The sequence below is a fragment of the Ochotona curzoniae genome, unplaced genomic scaffold (genome assembly GCF_017591425.1).
Source record: "Ochotona curzoniae isolate NIBS_2020 unplaced genomic scaffold, NIBS_Ocur_1.0 scaffold_2656, whole genome shotgun sequence".
Taxonomy (NCBI): Eukaryota; Metazoa; Chordata; class Mammalia; order Lagomorpha; family Ochotonidae; genus Ochotona; species Ochotona curzoniae.
In genome coordinates this window covers 110,411-128,534 of record NW_024467098.1, presented here as the reverse complement: position 1 = coordinate 128,534, position 18,124 = coordinate 110,411, and the positions used below count along the sequence as shown (strand labels likewise).

Here is an 18,124-nt window from a genome sequence, read left to right as displayed (position 1 = left end):
TTTACTTTAATATCATTATCATCTGGGTATTTGAATCTTTCCATGAGAATTCACTTATATCTTACATACTCCTAGGTATTGTTCACTGTAGTTGTTCTTGAACAAAAAACAATGCTCTTTTCTAATAAAATGCAACTCTAAATATGCAACTTCATTATTAGTGGAAATGAGATAAACTTTCTAATTACTTTTTAATGGTCATTTATTGTTGATGTATCTGTAGGAACTTTATTGGTATTTTCAGGATACTATATCCTATAACTCATTTAGGTTAACTTCAGTTTTGATAAGTACTTTTTAAATATTTGTTTTATGTATTTGATAGTCAAAGTAATAGAGACTCAAGGACAAACATATTTTCTATTTGCCCATTCATTTGCCAAATGTTCAAGGCAGCTGGGGTTGAGCCAGGTCAAAGCTGGGAGTCAGGAAGTCCAAATGGGAATGCCAGTTGGGTGAAAGAGGCACAAACACTTGAACCATCACCATTGCTTTGCAAGGTAAATTAGCATGGAACTGCAGTGTAAACAGAGCAGCTGGAATTCAAACCTGTGCCTAAACATGGGATGCCAATGTTAAAGGTAGCAGCTAACAGAGCTGTGAGACAACATGGGTCCCCTTTCACTTATTTATACAGCTCAGTTATAAGCTAAAGCTTCTGGGTCCAGCTCCATTTCTGATTCCAATCCAGCTATTGCAAGTATGTGTGAATTGAACCAACAGATGATTACAATTTAACATGATGTTGACTTCAACAGTGATCGTGCATGGATGGACCTCCTGGCAGCTTGGCTACTGCTTGGGGGAACCTTACCCAGGTCAGATTCAGTATTTGGGGCCGCATCCCCAGCCACTGTTCCAAGCAATGTGGGAGTCCTGGGTTTGCCTAAGATTTCAGCAGCTCAGATCTTAGACTCTGTTCACTGTGAGCATCCTGGTGCAACAGGCCCACATGAATCCGACATCTAAGCTTGGGTGGATGAAATTTCAAGCAGGATGGAGGATGCAGGGGTGCCTGAGTCAGGGCACACTAATTCCTGGGCTTGCAGGCAGCCCAGGAGCAAATGGCAGCAGGTTTCTTGCACTGCCTGACCGGCAAAAGCTCTGAGGAGTTAGGGGTATGGCATTACTACATAGAGACATCCATGGATAAAGCCACTGTACATGTAGGTGAGGAATGAATTGGAGGAAAACCCAACAACAGGGTCATTGTAACTGCAGGTAAACAAAGGGACTGAAACATGTTATTATGGAGTGGAAAGACCAGGAGGTTTCAATGGTTCAAACTGATACACCAGCCCACATGGGCGTGCTGAGTAAGGCTTGTTAGCATTCAATATGGCAGAGAATCACACACCACTCCACACAAAAGCTAGGGCTTGGGACCTGTCTACCAGGATTAGATCTCAGTACCTAACTGTGTATGTCAGAAAAGAAGACAGGTCAGATTAGACAGGGTCATGATACTAACCGGAATGCAAGGGAGCCAGATCCAGGAACAGATTCTCAGGGGGATGTGTCTACAAAATCTTGTGGAAATATGATTCATGAATTTTGATTTTTCTTTATTTGTTTCATCTCTTCAGAATACTTTTTTGATTGAAACCCTTCAATGACTCATAGATCATATAGAAGCATGATTTTCTTCAAGAAAATTCTTGATTTTCATTTATTCAGTGATACATTAATCATTCAGTCATATGCCATTTAACTTTATGGTGTTGATAGTTTCTTCCTCTCTCTTTCTGCCTGTTTATTTAAATGTATGTATAGTAACTGTATAATGGAGACTATCATACCCAGATGTGCGGATACAATGCAGTATGCATCTCTACTTCCAGACAGAGATGTACTCCCAATGAAACTGTTTGCTACTTCTTGACAATGGGATGTTGGACTCTCTGCCATTCTCCATGTCCACAATGATAGTAATATGATTGTGTATGAAGAACTACACTATAGTCATGTCATAGGGGAACTCACAGAGGTGGGAGTTTATTGGGGATAAGACAAATCCCAGGGCCTTTGGAAATGTATCATAAAATGATAACAATTAAAAGTAAAATAAAAAATAGTCATTCTGGAGTTCTTGAGGAGGCTTCACACACAATGCACATGAGGATGCAAAATGTGAGCTTTTGGAAAATAATAAACATGAACCATATAGATTACAACTGACATTACTGGGCAAACTTATTTATTCAAATCTATTTTAGAGTTATCGACAAACTAGTAAGAATAGTTATTGTGTGTTCAGCTTAGGCATACGATGAGAGGACTAAAAGAAGAGGGAGAGAGATGATCAAAATCAACCATAGGCTGAGTCTACATATCTGGAACTGATTTTCTCAACTCCTCTATGTTACACAATAGACAGAACTCTGCAACACAGATGGATCAAATTGCCCATTATCTGTAATCCTTCCTTTTTTACCACAGGTCGGATACAACATTATTTCTAACTATTATTAACAAAATACATTGAGATTGAGATCTCTGGTGTTTTGATTACAGCTTTCACGAAGAACAAAGACGAAGTCCACAGGATAATCAAGCTCTGCGTACAGTCCCATCTCTTGACACGACCTTTAGAATAATGGGCTTCTCAGGCTGGAGGATTCCTTCTGGGGCTAGTTTAAGTGGGATCTGAAATGGTGAAGTAAGCATGCTGAGAATCAAGAAATTAAGCATCACCCATATCATCAATAACAACAGCAATAACAATACTGAAAAATGTAAACATCATCCCTAACATATGGTTAACACATCGCGAAAAGTTACACGAAATTAAGTATTCTGTGTTGAAATCTACTCTTGAATGGGTGATGCACATTTTAAGTGTATGAATAGTTCCCAAATTTTGGAGAAGTCAATTCCAAGTAGTGATGAAAAACAAAATATGTGCTTTTTGTTTCTTACTTTCCCTCTTGCCTTCAAATGTATTGTAAATGGCAAATAAGAAAACTCTGAAGTTCTGAAGAGCTTTCATGAAAACCTCTCAGCTTCATTGTCAATTAGTCTTAATTCAGTGTTTGGAAGAATCCAATGGTTCTCCTCTCAGTAAGGAGAAGTACAAGCAAATCCTCATATACATGAGGAAGTGCCAAGATGAAGATGACTGGAAGCCTGCTAAGGAGGAAGTATCCCACACCAAGTGTGACAGAGACCTGTTTTCTCTGAGGGATGACTGCATTTTTCAAACACCTTTAAACTTACATGCTAATCTTCAATTGGTGGCCAATTCTATCCTTCTAGGTTTCTCTGCAGATATCATACTAAGGAGATGAATATTAAATGCAACTTAAGCACTGGAAATAAGCTTCCCAGAGACTTCCCTGGTAGGAATCAGTGAAACAGTCATGTAAACTTCCCATGACAAGTCCAGGAAAAGATAGAAAAAGATTAACACCAGACAGGCCCTGACAACCACTGGAACTGGGATTACATAACAGCCATTCCACACAAGTATATAACTGCTTGAGTATTGTTACTCCATTTTCATGGTATTAACAGTTCACATTTGAAGATGAAATCAAGAGGGGCATAAACACAAACATGCTGGGAGAGAAAATAGTAGCACTAAATCAGAAATAATTATACAAAGGACAATATTCACTTAATGGTTACAAAAATATGTATTTGAGAGCATCGAAATAAAACTATTAATTTGCCATCTAAGGCATCAGCAAATTCACAGATTAGTTCTCATCTATCTTTGTCATCACATTGGAGTTCTGAAACAAGCCCTTGAGAAGTGAGTATATTATTATCAATATAATGAGCAATTGACATTCATGGATTCTGTTTTACAGATTCTTATGTTACTGGACATGGAGGTAGAAGAACATATTTTATAATATAAACATAACATGTAATCATATTTAAATATGAATTGCAATCATGTACTTTCATAGAAGACATACACAGGTTTCAAAGTAATTTCAAATCCAAGTCAAATCATTCCTTAAACAATTTTTTGCCTGCTGTCTGTGGGATGAGTCCCACAAAAATATTATTGAAGGTTTATGTAAGGACAAAAGTGACACTCTAGAGTGTAGATTTGTGGAAGCATTCAGAGATGTAGGAATAACAAAATTAAGAAAAAATGCTGCAATGACAAAATATTCTATTATAACACTACAAGATTCAGTTTTTAAAAAAACTGCCAGAAAAAACATTCTCACTACATGAAGTACACTAACCTGGGTTTCCTTACAAGGTTTGAAGGAGAAGTTCTGCATTAATCTGACCAGAGCAAGTTTCATGTTCATGAGACCAAACCTCATACCAATGCAATTTCGAGGACCAGCTCCAAAGGGAAGGTATATGTAAGGATTGATGTTGTCCTTGTTTTTTTTATTGAACCTGGTTCCACAACAGAAATGAAAACACATTAGTGATGCTTAAAAGCATCTATTTGGAGTTGTCAAATACATCTTTCACATAATTGTGGGTTGACCATTCAAATCTTACTATTATTGAGCTTTAAGAGTTGTACATTAGAGAACTTTCCAAATGCCAATTACCCTAACTCTAGAGGATCTTTCTTTCTTATTGATTAGATGATGTGAGTGCTGTGTAAAAAGACATTCAGCTTAACACCTTAAAATTACATTGAGGATGTTGATGAGTTCACATTCTGCAATACATATGGGAAGTAAGGGTGGTGGAGGGGAAGAAGGTCCCTGCTTCAACTGACAACCGTATGGACATAGATTAACTGAGGGAGAAGATGATGATGCCTCCTAGTATCTAAATAATTCTTCTCCTCATTTTCTCTCTTCTCCAACCTGCTTCCTACCTGTCTTCCTACTCATTCCCTTTGACCTTTCCTTCAATTCACTCCTTCTCCATATACTCCTTCTTTTTCCAAATTCTCCATCAAATACTCTTTGAGATCCTCCCCTCCAGCACACTACTTCTCCCCTACCACAAATAAGTGATATTACTGAGATGACATCTAATGCTACTCTACTCTAATAGCATCAGTTTTTAGGGTATTAGTAAATGCTTTTATGTCTCTTCAACAAGGCTATAAATTATTTGAATATTAAAGTTATTTACAAAATTCTTGGATAGTTGATGGCATTAATAAAATAATGTTTATACTGGCAAAATTATCATGAAATATACTACTTTGACTTTAAAATAGAGCTGCAGTTTAAGAGAATATGTTTAAGTTTCTATAGGCTGTTATTTTTTAAACATTTATTCATCTTTTTTATTGGGAAATCAGATATACATATAGGAGGAGAGAGAGAGAGAAAGGGGAAGATTCCCCATCTACTGTTTCACTCCCCAAGTGGACACAATTGTTGCAGCTAAGTCAATCCAAAGCCAGGAGTCAGAACACTCTAAGTCACCCACACTGGTGCAGGGTCCCAACACCCTGTGTCATCCTCAATTGCCCTTTCAGGCCACAAGCAAGGAACTGGAGGGGAAGCAAGGCTGCTGAGTCACTAACCAGCAGCCACATAGGATCTTGGTTCATGAAAGGCAAGGACGTCAGGCAGTAGGCCAATGAGCTGGGCCCATATAGATTGTTTTGCTGAAAATACCATGTTAATAGAGGAAGCGCAGTATATGTTTTACCCCCAGTCGCCTATCAATCAAAGCAATGTAGTATGTGGGAAAGCTGACATTGATTGTGGGTATTGTGAAAGGCATTAGGCACATGCAGATGCATTAGAAGGACCCCCAAAGACTTGTATCTGTCTGTTACATATGGGGATATTTCAAACATTCTCCAGAATCCACATTGATAACATCTAGAGTTCTCACTGCCTGGCCCGAACACCGACACCTAAAGCTTGGTGACTAGAATAATGAAAGAGAACCCTATGAATTTGTCACTGAACATGAAAGAAGCTAAACAAAGTAGAGCTCTGATTGCAGGAAACAAACAATTGATGGTTTTGAAACCAAAAGGCTATATGAACACAAAATTAACTCATAATTACCACATGAGCACTCTGTACCATCAGTAGGGTCAACAAGCCCACAACACTGTTTCTGTCAACAGAAAGTCCACCTGTAGGCGATAAAAATGTCTGCATCCCGGGCCCAGCACCTTGACCTAGAGGCTAAAGTACTCACCTTGAACATGCTGGGATCTCATATGGGTGCCACCAGCTCCATTTTACATCAAGCTCCCTGCTGGAGGCCTGGGAAAGCTGTCGAGGATGACCCAAAGCCTTGGAACCCTGCACCAGTGTGAGAGACATGGAAGAAGTTCCTGCCTCTTTGCTTTGGATTGGCGAAGCACCAGCCATTGCCCTCATTTGGGGAGTGAATCATCACACCATCAGATGCAAGATCTTCCCCTCTGTTTTTCCTCCTCTCTGTATATCTGACTTTGCAGTGAAAATAAGCCTTTTTCAAAAAAATCTGTGTCCCAAGACTTCTGACTAGTCAGCCAGTGCTCTATAAATTCTTCACTCATTTTTCCTTATTAAAACAACCTTGGTAGTCAATCATCCATTTCAAATTGTACAACAGCCTGACCTATATTGCTAGTTCCAAGAATACCAAGCAGGCTCAAGATCTGGTTAATTCTGGTTAATTCACACTGGAAAGAGTCACTCACTACTAAGACAACATGTGAGTTGCCAGAGAATGGCAACCAGAACCAGGATCTGGGCACACAGAATATCCTCTGTCCTGACTGACTCTTCTCCTCAGCAATGAGGACTTCTCGTCAACAAAGCACAGACTTTGGTTTTACAATTGCTCTAAAGAAGAGGCCATCAGATGCAAGGTAAACAGCTTTTCCATAGATACTGTGACATGAGACAGACAAAGAAATTAGCATAGCAAAACTGGAAAGAATTTTTAAAAGGCTGTACATCTAAAATAAGGTAGGAGTTACTAAAATACACTTAAACATAAATATCACCAAAATTATGTGAGTTTTTATATGAATATACTCTCTATGTTTATCAGAAGAAGGCAATATCCAGAATCCCCACCAAATACAAAATGCACACACTTAAGTCCCGAACGGAAAATGACACAGAACTTTCAGTGATCAAAATCGGTCTATGTGGCCCTGAGATATAACTGCCAATTGGTACAGCCAAGATCACCACCGAAAACATCCTAGCAACTAGGACACCTTGTGTCTCCCTAAACTTGGGACCTGCTGCAACCGGAAGTGGGAGAAAGGTGGTACAGGAGTTAGAGTCTGGTGAGCCAGGAGCTGGGGCTATGGAGAAAATGGTAGAAATCTGACATAAGGACCCAGTCCTTGAGCTTGATGGAGGGTGTTGCACAACCGACTGCAAACAAAGAGCAGTATGCTAACTGCAATAAGTAAAATCTAATCGTAAACATATGGGTGACAAAGCTTAGAAACATGCCACAAGGAGACGAACCTGCTAACCTGACCGACAATGACCAAGACCAAAAGAAGAGACAAAGGTGCAATGAATATGACTGAAGACTCCCCTGCATTGGAGAAAAACCCTTTGCCAAACTCAGAATCCACTGAGGAAGACATCGAGAAAATGAGTCATACAGAAGTTGAAACACTGGTTATAAAATGTCTTATCAACAATGAGAAGCATGTAAAGCAGGCATTCAACAAACATGTCATACTGGAAATGAATCAAATAAAAGGTGATGTATCAAAAATGAAGAATACAGTGGAGCAAATCACAAGTGCAGTGGAGTCTCCAAAATAGAATGCAGAAGGCAGAAGAAGTTATCTCAAATGTAGAAGATATTTTTTGTTGCCAGGGGGAAACAAACACACAGCTGGATGCAGAGCTGTATCAGTAACAACAAGAAAAAAAGCATTGAAGAATTGAAAGACGCTATTAAAAGGCCAAGTATAAAAATAATGAGAGTCGGGCCGGTGCAGTGGCGCACTGGTTAAGGTTCTCGCCATGCACGCCAGGGATCCCATATGGATGCTGGTTCTAATCCCTGTGGCCCCGCTTCCCTTCCAGCTCCCTGCCTGTGGCCCAGGAAAGCAGTCGAGGACGGCCCAAGGCTTTGGGACCCTGCACCGACATGGGAGACCTGGAATAGGCTCCTGGCTTTGGACCGGCTTAGCATCAGCCGTTGCACTCACTTGGGTAGTGAATGGTTGGAAGGAAGATCTTCCTCTCTGTCTCTCCTCTCTGTATATCTGCCTTTCAAATAAAATAAATCTTTAAGAAAATAATAATAATGAGAGTTCCATAAGTTGCAGAAAGAGAAGCTGCGATTAAAGGTATATTCAATGAAATCATGAGGGAAAATATTACTAATCTAGAGAAAGAATTGGGAATCAACATTAAGGAAGGGCACAGGACTCACAACAGGGTTGACCAAAAGAGATTTTCACCACAAAACTTGATAATCAAGCTCTCTTCAATTGGACATAAAAAAAAAATCCTTATATGTGTGAATAAAAAAACAAAAATCAACTGAAATGTAATGGAATACGTATTAAATTCACAAGAGACCTCTCACAGGAATCTCTACAGGCAAGAAGAGAATGAAATGACATATTCCAGATTCTCAAAGCAAAATATTGTCAGTAAAACTTTCCTTTGGGTTTGAAAATGAAATAAAATTCTTACGCAATAAAGAAAAGTTAAGAGAACATGCCTCTAAACCTGCCTTATGAATGATACTTTAAGATGTTCTCCTGTCAGAGAAGGAATATCACCAATCAAAACCAAAGACAAATGCGAGAACATCTCAGCAAAATAACAACAAAAGTTTAAATCAATGAACAACTCATTTTTTTTAAAAAAAGTATTATTTATTTATTGGGAAGTGAGATACACAGAGAGGAGGAGAGACAGAGAGGAAGATCTTCCATCTGATGATACACTCCCCAAGTGAGGGCAATGGCTGATGCCATGCCTGTCCGAAGCCAGGATCCAGGAACTTCTTCCAGGTATCCCATATGGGTGCAGGGTCCCAAAGCAATGGGCCATCCTCGACTACTTTTCCAGGCCACAAGCAGGGAGCTGGATGGGAAGTGGAGCTGCAGGTATTAGAACTGGCACCCGTATGGAATCCTGGCATGTTCAAGGCGTGGACTTTAGACACTAGGACACTCCACCAGGCCCCAAAAACTCATTGTTAAATGACAGGACCAAAGTCCTATCCGTTCATATTAATCCTGAATGTCAACATCTGAAACACATCAATCAAACATCATAGATTAGTAGAGTGGATTAAAAACAAAGCCCATTTATTTGTTGCCCACGGGAGACACGTTTCACCAATAAAGATCAGCAAAAACTGTATCTCATTGATTTTGATTTTTTGTTTTTAGTTTCATCTGTACAAAACACTTTTTTTCTGATTGAATTCTTCAATGAATCATAGATCATACAGTAGCATGATTTTCTTCAAGAAGGTTCTTGATTTCCTTTTTCATTTCTTCACCAACACATTATTCATTCAGTCACATGTTATTTGACTTCATGGCATTGCTGATTTCTTTTCTACTTCCTGTTGTTAGTTTTGTTTTCTGGTGGTTCACTTACGGGACATATAGTAACTGTAATGGAGACTGTCATGTCTAGCAGCATGCTATTCAACTTCATGGTATTTTGAATTTCCTTTGTTTTCTTCCTGTTGTTGATTTTGTTTTGTTTTGTGACTTTTCATTTGAGGGGCATATGGTAACTGTGTAACAGAGACTATCATATCTAATAGCAGGTTTCTAAATTCCTGTTGCAAATTTCTATTTTTCTTCCTGTTGTTGATTTTGTTTTGTAGCTTTTCATTTAAGCGGATGCACAGTAACTATATAATGGAGTCTATCATACCCAGATGAGAAGATACAATGCAGTATGCATCTTTACTTCCAGATAAAGTTCAATTCTCCATGAAAATATTTAATATATCTTGAGATTAGATGCTGGATTCTCTGCCATTGTCCATGTCCGCAATGGTAGACATATGACTATGTGTGAAGAACTATACTATAGTAATGATATAGGGGAATTCAGTGAGGGGGCAGGCTTTGGGGAGCAGATAAGGGAAATCCTAAGGGCTTAGGGAACTGTTTCATACACTGATAATGATAAAAAGATATAAAATTATGAAAATCATAAAATGATAATAAAAAGTAAAATTACAAAAGTAATGATTCTGCTATCACAAGTTCTTTGTTTACTCAAAGACAGAGATATGCTTAAACCAGCCTGATTCAAGGTGTTTTCCTCTACCTTTCAGGGCAGAATTCATAAGGCTCTGGCCACAACTTCGGATCATAGTGAAGGGCATAGACCGGAATTACCACAACTGTCCCTTTGGGAATGAATACTCCATTGATTTTGAAGTCTTTCTTACAGACTCTCTCAAATCTGCTAGAAATTGGATATAATCTGAGACTTTCATTCACCACCATATCCAGATATTCCATCTGCATGATGACATCATATGTGACAAGTGCCTGGGAAGAAAGAAACAGATTTGGAGAAAATGAGATTAGAAATTAAAACAGTTGTGTCCTTCATCCTGCTCAACAGGCAGTGCATTCAGATGTGGTAAGTAGATGTGAACTAGGGCATTTTAAGGACAAACTCCTAACCAGGGCCAGAAAACCTCAATGTGTCCTTATAATACTCATGCTGTCTCATGTGTATGAAAGAGATAAATATTTGCATACCATGGTTGCTTAGTGGCTAAAGAATTCACCTTGCACCCACCAGAATCTGATATGGGTGTCGGATCTAAAGCAGTGGCCTCACTCTCATTATGTTCTCTGCATATGGTCTGCAAAAGCAGTTGAGGATGGCCCATAACCTTGGGACCCTGATCCCAGATGGGAGAGCCAGAAGAAGTTCCTGGCTCCTTGGTTCGTATTGGCTCGAATCTGTTTGTTGCAGCCACGTGGGGAGTGAACCATCAGACATAAGATTTTCCTCTCTGTCTCTCTTCCTACTTACATATATGGCTTTCCATAAAAAATATTGAAAAGTAGAGATGAACAGAGTAGAACACTGCGCTCAACAAAAACATGCAAAGTTAATATCACCCTTCAAAAAGAGGATACAACATTGCCAACAAAATAGGATGTGTGAAAAGGAGAAAACCCCTTACACTGTCTGGCTTCATCCTGATGCCACACTGGTCACTGCGGACATAGGCAGAGTGACCAGAAAATGCAAGATTTTTTCTGTCCCTCCTCTTTTTCTCTTTCTGTACGTTTTTTACATATACTTTTTATTGCATTTAATTTTATAACAACGTTTCATGGGCTCTGATGTTCTCCCTTCCCACCGCTTGCCCTCCACCAATGGTCGATTGCTCCACCTTATTGCAGTGTTACTGTTCAAATCTAGTCTTGTTTCTTTCAATGCAAGCATGTGCCTTGCATAGTGTCCAGTATCTGTACATTTGACTCTCAAAAGAAACAACAGAAAAAGAAACCTTTTATTTGAAAATATGGACCTATTAATGCCCCCCAATTTTTTTTTCAATTCATGTAAATGTGGCAACAAATTCAGGTCAAGTGAGAGTTCTATTCAGATAGGAAAGCACCTCTTCTCTGCATACTGTTTCTGGAATAGTTCCTCAAGCATAACTTCAGTCCTCAACTGCAAACTAGAAGGTGATCCTGGTGTTTATCTGGACGTAAAACAGGCACACCACACTAGATTCCATGCTTCTTTACAATCAAGAGCAGACATGCTGGATCATCTATTGTCTTCTTTAACACTGGTGGTGTGTTTGGAGAATGAGAATGGCAGGAAGAAGAGCAGAGTCTGCATCCCCATGCCCATCCAGACCAGCCCAGGTCAGCCTTATTCACACAAAAACTCAACCAGACAGTATCCAGCCAATGGAAGCAGAGCAAGTGACCTCAGACTTGAGTAGCAAAGACTCCTACTAGGTGCCACTGTGGATTCTTGTAAAACACACATAAGACCAAAGATCATTCTCAAAGATATCATAATTCAGTGAATTGCAGCTTTTGCCTTGTTTCTCTATGTGATTTTCTTTTTAGCTTACCCCTTTATTTGTCAATGAAGTATCCTCACCACACACTTTGCAAGCAGTCCCCTGAATAGTGTTGTCGAGGCATTCTATCAAGACACTAACCCCTGCCACACAGTTCACCCATCCCAAGTATCACTCCCTCACTCACTCACGTACTCCCTCACTCACTTACCTTATTGGAAAAAGCTGAATCAACCTCCTGTTGCAGTTTCTGCTGGACATCAGAGTGAGTGGCCAATAAATACATGATGAAAGAAAGAGCATTGCTAGTGGTCTCATAGCCAGCAGAAAGAAAGACGATTGACTGGGCTACAAGTTCTGTATCAGTCAGAGCTAAAAAGAGAAGAAAAACATTTTAGGTGAAGTAGATCACTATAAGTCACATGCAAACAGATGTTATAGTACACAAATGTAAGCATTGGATATGCCTGCTGGATTCAAGTCCAGGTTTCCAATTCCAATCCCGCATTCTGTTAATAATTCTGGGATGGAAAAATGATGACTCCACTACTTGGATCCCTGACATGCTAAAGTGTTTTCAATGGACATTCAGGCTCCAGGATTATTCCTGCTTTGGCCGCCATGTGTGGAATCAACCAGTAAAGGTAGAATACTCACTCTACAGTTCCTTCTGTAACGCTTATTTTAAATAAATGAATGTTTAAAGAAACAAAATTTTCACATTAAATTTCAAAATTCTTGTAGAAAAAAAAAATGTATAAGGACCCAGCACACTGGCTCAATTGATTAATGCTCTACCTTCCATTACCAGCATCACATGTGTATGCCAGTACATCTCCCAGTTGTTCTACTTCCCATCCAGCTCTCTGCTTACAGCCTGGGAGAGCAATAGAGAATGGTCAGAGACAAGAGCCCATGCACCTGCATGGGGGTGAGGGGAAAATCTCTTGGCTCCCAGTTTCAGATCGGTTGATCTCTAACCATTGTGGCCATCTGAGAGTGAACCAGTGGAATGAGGATTTTTCTGTCTGCTTCACTCTTTAAATCTGGTGTGTATTGCCAATAGACCTTTTTTGTTTGTTTGTTTGTTTAAGAAAATGATATCCACACAGAGCCAGAAAAAAAAAAATGCTTGACTTATGACAGTCTATCACATGCTCCATTATTCTCTTTTCATTACAACATCCTCATCACTTTCTCAGTGGGTGAATGCAGGAGAAAGTGTCTCTGTCACTTATGCACAGTGCAACAAGTACACCACTTGGATAATATGGGATAGCCTTCTCCTTGAAGGAAATATATTGTATTCTACTTAAAATATGTGAAAATACTAAGTGTAAAACACCAAGGCTTTATCATATGAAAAGTAAGGGATGATTCATCTAAACATATGTGAGTTAAATTAAGGGGACAAGAATGGAATACAGATAAACGTGTGGCATTCAGAATGCAGTCCAAGGATGAACAGCACCTGGGAGCTCATTAAAAATACAATTTTCCAGCAACAATTATGCAAGACAACATGGAAGCTTGTCAAATTCTGAAAATAGGTCTATGTATGACACAGCCATTCCTGCATCAGAGCTTCCTATACATTCTTGGTTACCTTTGTAGGAATCAACTTCTTTGGAATTCTGGGAGTTAATCATCAGTTGCAGTAAATCCACTTGGTGCTGAAAGATAATGGTCAAAGATAATACAACCCTCTGTCAGAAGTCCATGAGGAGCTCAGCGCTGCAGCTGCTCTCTGAGGAGACCCCACTCAAACTGAGAGGTCTGACTGGAGTGGCCTGAGTCATCATTTCAATACTATGCCTCAAAATGATCATATATTTACAGCCCCAAAACAAGGGACAAACAGAACATCCTCATGCAAATAACATCAGATTTACCTTTTTCTTATCTTTGAGGCGATCATCTTTCATCTTCTCAACGGAGGTTTTCAAAAAATCTATAACATCTCTGGGATACCTACTGATATTCAATGCTTCATATACTGGGGTGAGGAAAGGAAAGAGTGCTATAGGAAAAAGAAACAATAAAGAAATCCTAATGTAAAGCAAAATTTATGTGGCACAAATACAATTTCCCTATCAGATGAGTAAAAGTCCTTGGGCTCTCAACAAGAAACCATGCTTCAGCATTTTTCTTTAGACTTCCTGAGCAAACACTGAGTAATAATGACACAACCACACACAGAGGCCATTACAAGAATGGAACATCAATGGTCTTTCCTTCATTTTAGCAATCACAAAGGCCTTGGACTGAAACTCACCAAAGAGAATGGCACCAGTGACTTCAAATGAAGAACAGGGTATTGAACACATTCCTTAAAATGAACTGCAGACCTATGGTGGTAAAGCTTAGAAACCAGCCTAAGAGAAATCTAACCAGAAGTACAATGACCAAGAGCAAAAGAAAAGACGGGGACAATGAATATTACTATTGCCTCCCTCCCTCCCAAAGATGCAAAATCCACTTTTCAGCCATAAAGCAAACTGAGGAATACATTGAGGAAATAGGGGATAAAGACTGTTTTAAAAAGGCACTCCCTTGCTGAAATGGGGGAGGCAGTAAGAGTAGGGGAGTGTGTTAGCTCATGGGATCCGGAGGATGTGGGCTTGGGGTGTACATAGCAACAGTGGGGCATGTGTGGACCTGAGAACTCACATCTAAGCAGGTAAGCAAACCTGGGGAATTCCCCATGTGCTTGTTGTTGGGTGAGGTGAGGAGAAGAGGAAGCAGAGCCCCAGGACAGCGTGCTGCCATGGTGTGCTGGTGGACCAGGTCTTGAGAATTTTAATCTTGGATCTTGGGTGCATGGAGGATTAAAGAAACAGATCAGCAAATACACTAGGATATTGGACTTTGGTGGGGAGGCCGAGGTCTGGATCAGTAAACCAATGACTATGCTTGCAAAAGCTGGGCTCATGAACCCATTCACTATTGAACACAAGGATTGTGGATTCATTAGGAAAGGGGGTGTTGGGCCATGGGAAACGGATGTCAGCTCAGGGAGTGTTTTGCAAATAATTATTCCTGAGGAACTCCCAGTAACAAGGCCACTGTACTTGAAAGTAAGCAAGCAGCCTGAGAGCTGGCGGTATGGAGGGGAGATGTCAGAGGGCATTTATGCATCTGACCGATGCACTCCCAAATGGAAACCTTGAGTTGGACTTGTTAGCAAGAAACACTGCTGACCACTACAAACCCACACAAAACACAAAACCTAGGGGCATACCTGCAGGATTAGGTCACAGTATGTGACAGTGTGGGTCAGCATAGGGTACATGGAATGTTAGGTTTGCCCATGAACTAATGAACACACAAGAGAACCAGGCCCGGGGTAGATGTTGTGGAGAATATATGGGCCTTATCCTGTGGAATCACAAGTCTTATTGGATAGCTTAAGGGTTGAGTTAGTGATGTGCTGAACTAGGCATGAAATGGAATTTGCCGACATTCATGGGTACTGGGGTTTGGACCAGAAAGCTCAGATTCAGGCTGCAGCACCTGTATGTGCACCTTAAATCAGAGCATGGGACAGACTAGGCCAACATATGAACTGGCTCATACATAGGCTTGGTGAAATGGCATGCTATGAGCTATGGATCTGCACCACTTGGCATATGTGAGATCTATGTCTGGGACTGAACCAGGTAAGAGAACTCTGAAAACTTCTCTGATTGGCCATAGTTCCTGTTAGTGAACTATGGTTCAGGCCCAGGTAATGGACAGGCTTGACAACGTAGCTCCACTTACTGGCAAATGTATGTTGGTTTTGGAATGGGGTGGAACGGCAAAGCCAAGCAAACCTTAGCACACTAGCAAGTGCAGAAACCATGCTGGAGTGGAGATCATGCCAGGTTTGACTCTCATATCTAACAGTTGGCATGAGGCAGATAGGGGAGGAGCTATGCCAAACTAGGGCAGAGCAACCACTGGCATGTGCGTAATCATTGGCTAAAAACAGGGCTGGTTGAGGATCTAAGGGGAAACCCAAGCTGGGTGGGGGTTCCAACTGATGGGTGTGAAGATGGAGGGGTCTATGATCTCCTCTAGACATGGCAACAAAGTACCTTGGCATGGGTGTGAACCGTGTATGGGGTGAGACATACCAGGCTATAATCCAGCAGCTACCCATAATCATGTGAACCAAGGTTGGTGAAGAAAAGGCTGGGCTAGGTCTATGATCCTGCTGAGCCATGTGTAAGCTGTGCCTGGGTGAGGACCAGGCTTTACTGAGTTGAAACACCCAACAATAAGAACCCAAATGTGTGAGGGCTGGTTAGGAGAGGACACTGTTCCTGCAGGGTCTGGATGTGGGTCATGGCGGCAGGTCTTTGACCCACAAGTGTGTGAGAGACCTGGCACTGGGATAGTTTTTGATGGAGGAGTTTGGTAAACTGCTCTGTTTCTATACAGTCCCTGCAGGTGAGTGCAAGAATCAAGGCAGGAAACAGCCCAGATTAGACAAGGTTACAGTACCCACCAGCACAATGTTTGGCTCAAGTCTGGGGCAAGCCAGGATGGGCCAGTTCATATCACCCACTGGCCAATCTGAGCACCACAATACAGTGTAGTTTGGGTAGAGCTGAGCCACAATCCCTGGGCTGGGCTAGGTCGTAGCCTACTCCATTGAGAGCTTGAACTGGAGATAAGCATGGCTGAGCCAGGCTAGAGCACCCACCAGCAAATGCCAATGGGATGGGCCCATGCTAGATTGGGATGAATCACCCAACCAGCACACATGAGACCCAGAGGGAAGAGGTGTAAGCCCAGTAGGAGAACACTTATTAGCCTGCATATGAACTGGTTTAGGGAGAAGCCAGGCTAGGCTAACTGTATCCACTTACACATGCTTAAGCCAGAGTGGTTGCGGATGGTTGGGCTTTTCTGCAGAATCAGCTGTCAGGTGCTGGCAACAGGGGTGAATTCTGTCGAGCTAAACTGTAGAACCACTTGGAGAATTGAATATCTGGGTATAGGAGTGGGTGCAAAAGGGAAACATTGAGAACCTCCCTTCTGGGTAGCACTCCCATCGAAGGGCATATAAAACAGGAGTGGGGCAAGTATGGCTAGATAGAGTGACAACCACCAGCATGTGTTTCGGCTCGATAGTGGGGCTGGTTTGATTGAATCAGGCTTCAGGGCCAATTGAGATGTATGAGAGCTAAACAGGTTGTGGGGCAAACTGGTCTGTTGCCTGTTTATAATGGCAAGCAAGGTCATGGGGCAGGCCTGCTGTGGATTGTTGGGTGTTGCTTTGACTACGTTGCAGCTCTGCTGCTTTACATGAAGAATGAATGTGTAGTGAGCAGGATTAGGTTGGGCTGAAACACCCATTGGTTTGCATAGGAAATGAGGCTGGAGAAAGAACTGACTCAGCATTTGTAATTACCAATTTGCATGTGGGCTGATTTGGGAGATGGATTGTGCCTGACCTTGTATTGGCAAGCAAACCCAAGAATCAGGTCCAAAATCACCTCAGATGTTGGTGCTTTGGGGATCCCCACACATGACTGCTACACTCAGAACTCCAAACACAGGGAGAATTGTAGGCTCCATGATCTGAACATGGAGGGCATGTGTCAGAGCTGGGTTTCCTCAGTCGATTAGATGGAACAGTAAACAGCATATCCAGATACACATGGGGAATATGGCAGTGTATTGGAGTCTTCAGAGGGTAGCTGGTACCACAAAATAAAATGGAGGACAGAAACAAATTGATCAACTACCCTAGAAAAGTGTTGGAAGTGAATAGCTGGGCAAACTTTAATTCATTGTCAACCAGTGAGCTCTGAAGGGATTTCACTGTGCTTGAAATGGCAAGATCGGCAGTAATTCAAAACTACTGAGCTATCAAAGCCACTTAAACAGGACCCTAAGAGCATGCCTTACATCATGGATTCTGGGATGGCATTGTGTCCATCTCCCATTCCAGGGAACAGAGGTACTTGAGGGGATGGGTGTGGCTTCTCCCCTTATTTCCCCCTTTACCCACAAAAAGAAGCAAAAATGAGATTTTGGATCTAATGATCTCATTCTCATTCCTCTAACCCTTGCCCATTCCCACCATAATCAATAATGTACAAATAATCAAAAAAAAAATTTCCAAAAATTCTGTTTAAGACTTGTTATAAAACTTCTTAAAAACAATGAGAAACACACACAGGACTCTAAGGAATTTAAAGAATGTATCACACAGCAT

The 18,124-nt window shown here is 40.9% G+C and overlaps 1 protein-coding gene across 2 annotated transcripts in view; it reads right to left on the bottom strand.

The window, feature by feature from the left end:
* Positions 1 to 2,550: 2,550 nt before the first annotated feature.
* LOC121171441 (cytochrome P450 3A6-like) overlaps positions 2,551 to 18,124 on the bottom strand; it is a 42,294-nt gene continuing 26,720 nt past the window's right edge. For both annotated transcript variants that reach the window (XM_041003140.1, XM_041003141.1), the window contains exons 8-13: positions 13,806 to 13,933; positions 13,520 to 13,586; positions 12,125 to 12,285; positions 10,176 to 10,402; positions 4,203 to 4,365; positions 2,551 to 2,646 (exon numbers count right to left, since the gene is read on the bottom strand). In XM_041003140.1, the coding sequence (XP_040859074.1) occupies positions 2,551 to 2,646; positions 4,203 to 4,365; positions 10,176 to 10,402; positions 12,125 to 12,285; positions 13,520 to 13,586; positions 13,806 to 13,933 (842 nt within the window). The remainder of the gene's footprint in view (positions 2,647 to 4,202; positions 4,366 to 10,175; positions 10,403 to 12,124; positions 12,286 to 13,519; positions 13,587 to 13,805; positions 13,934 to 18,124) is intronic.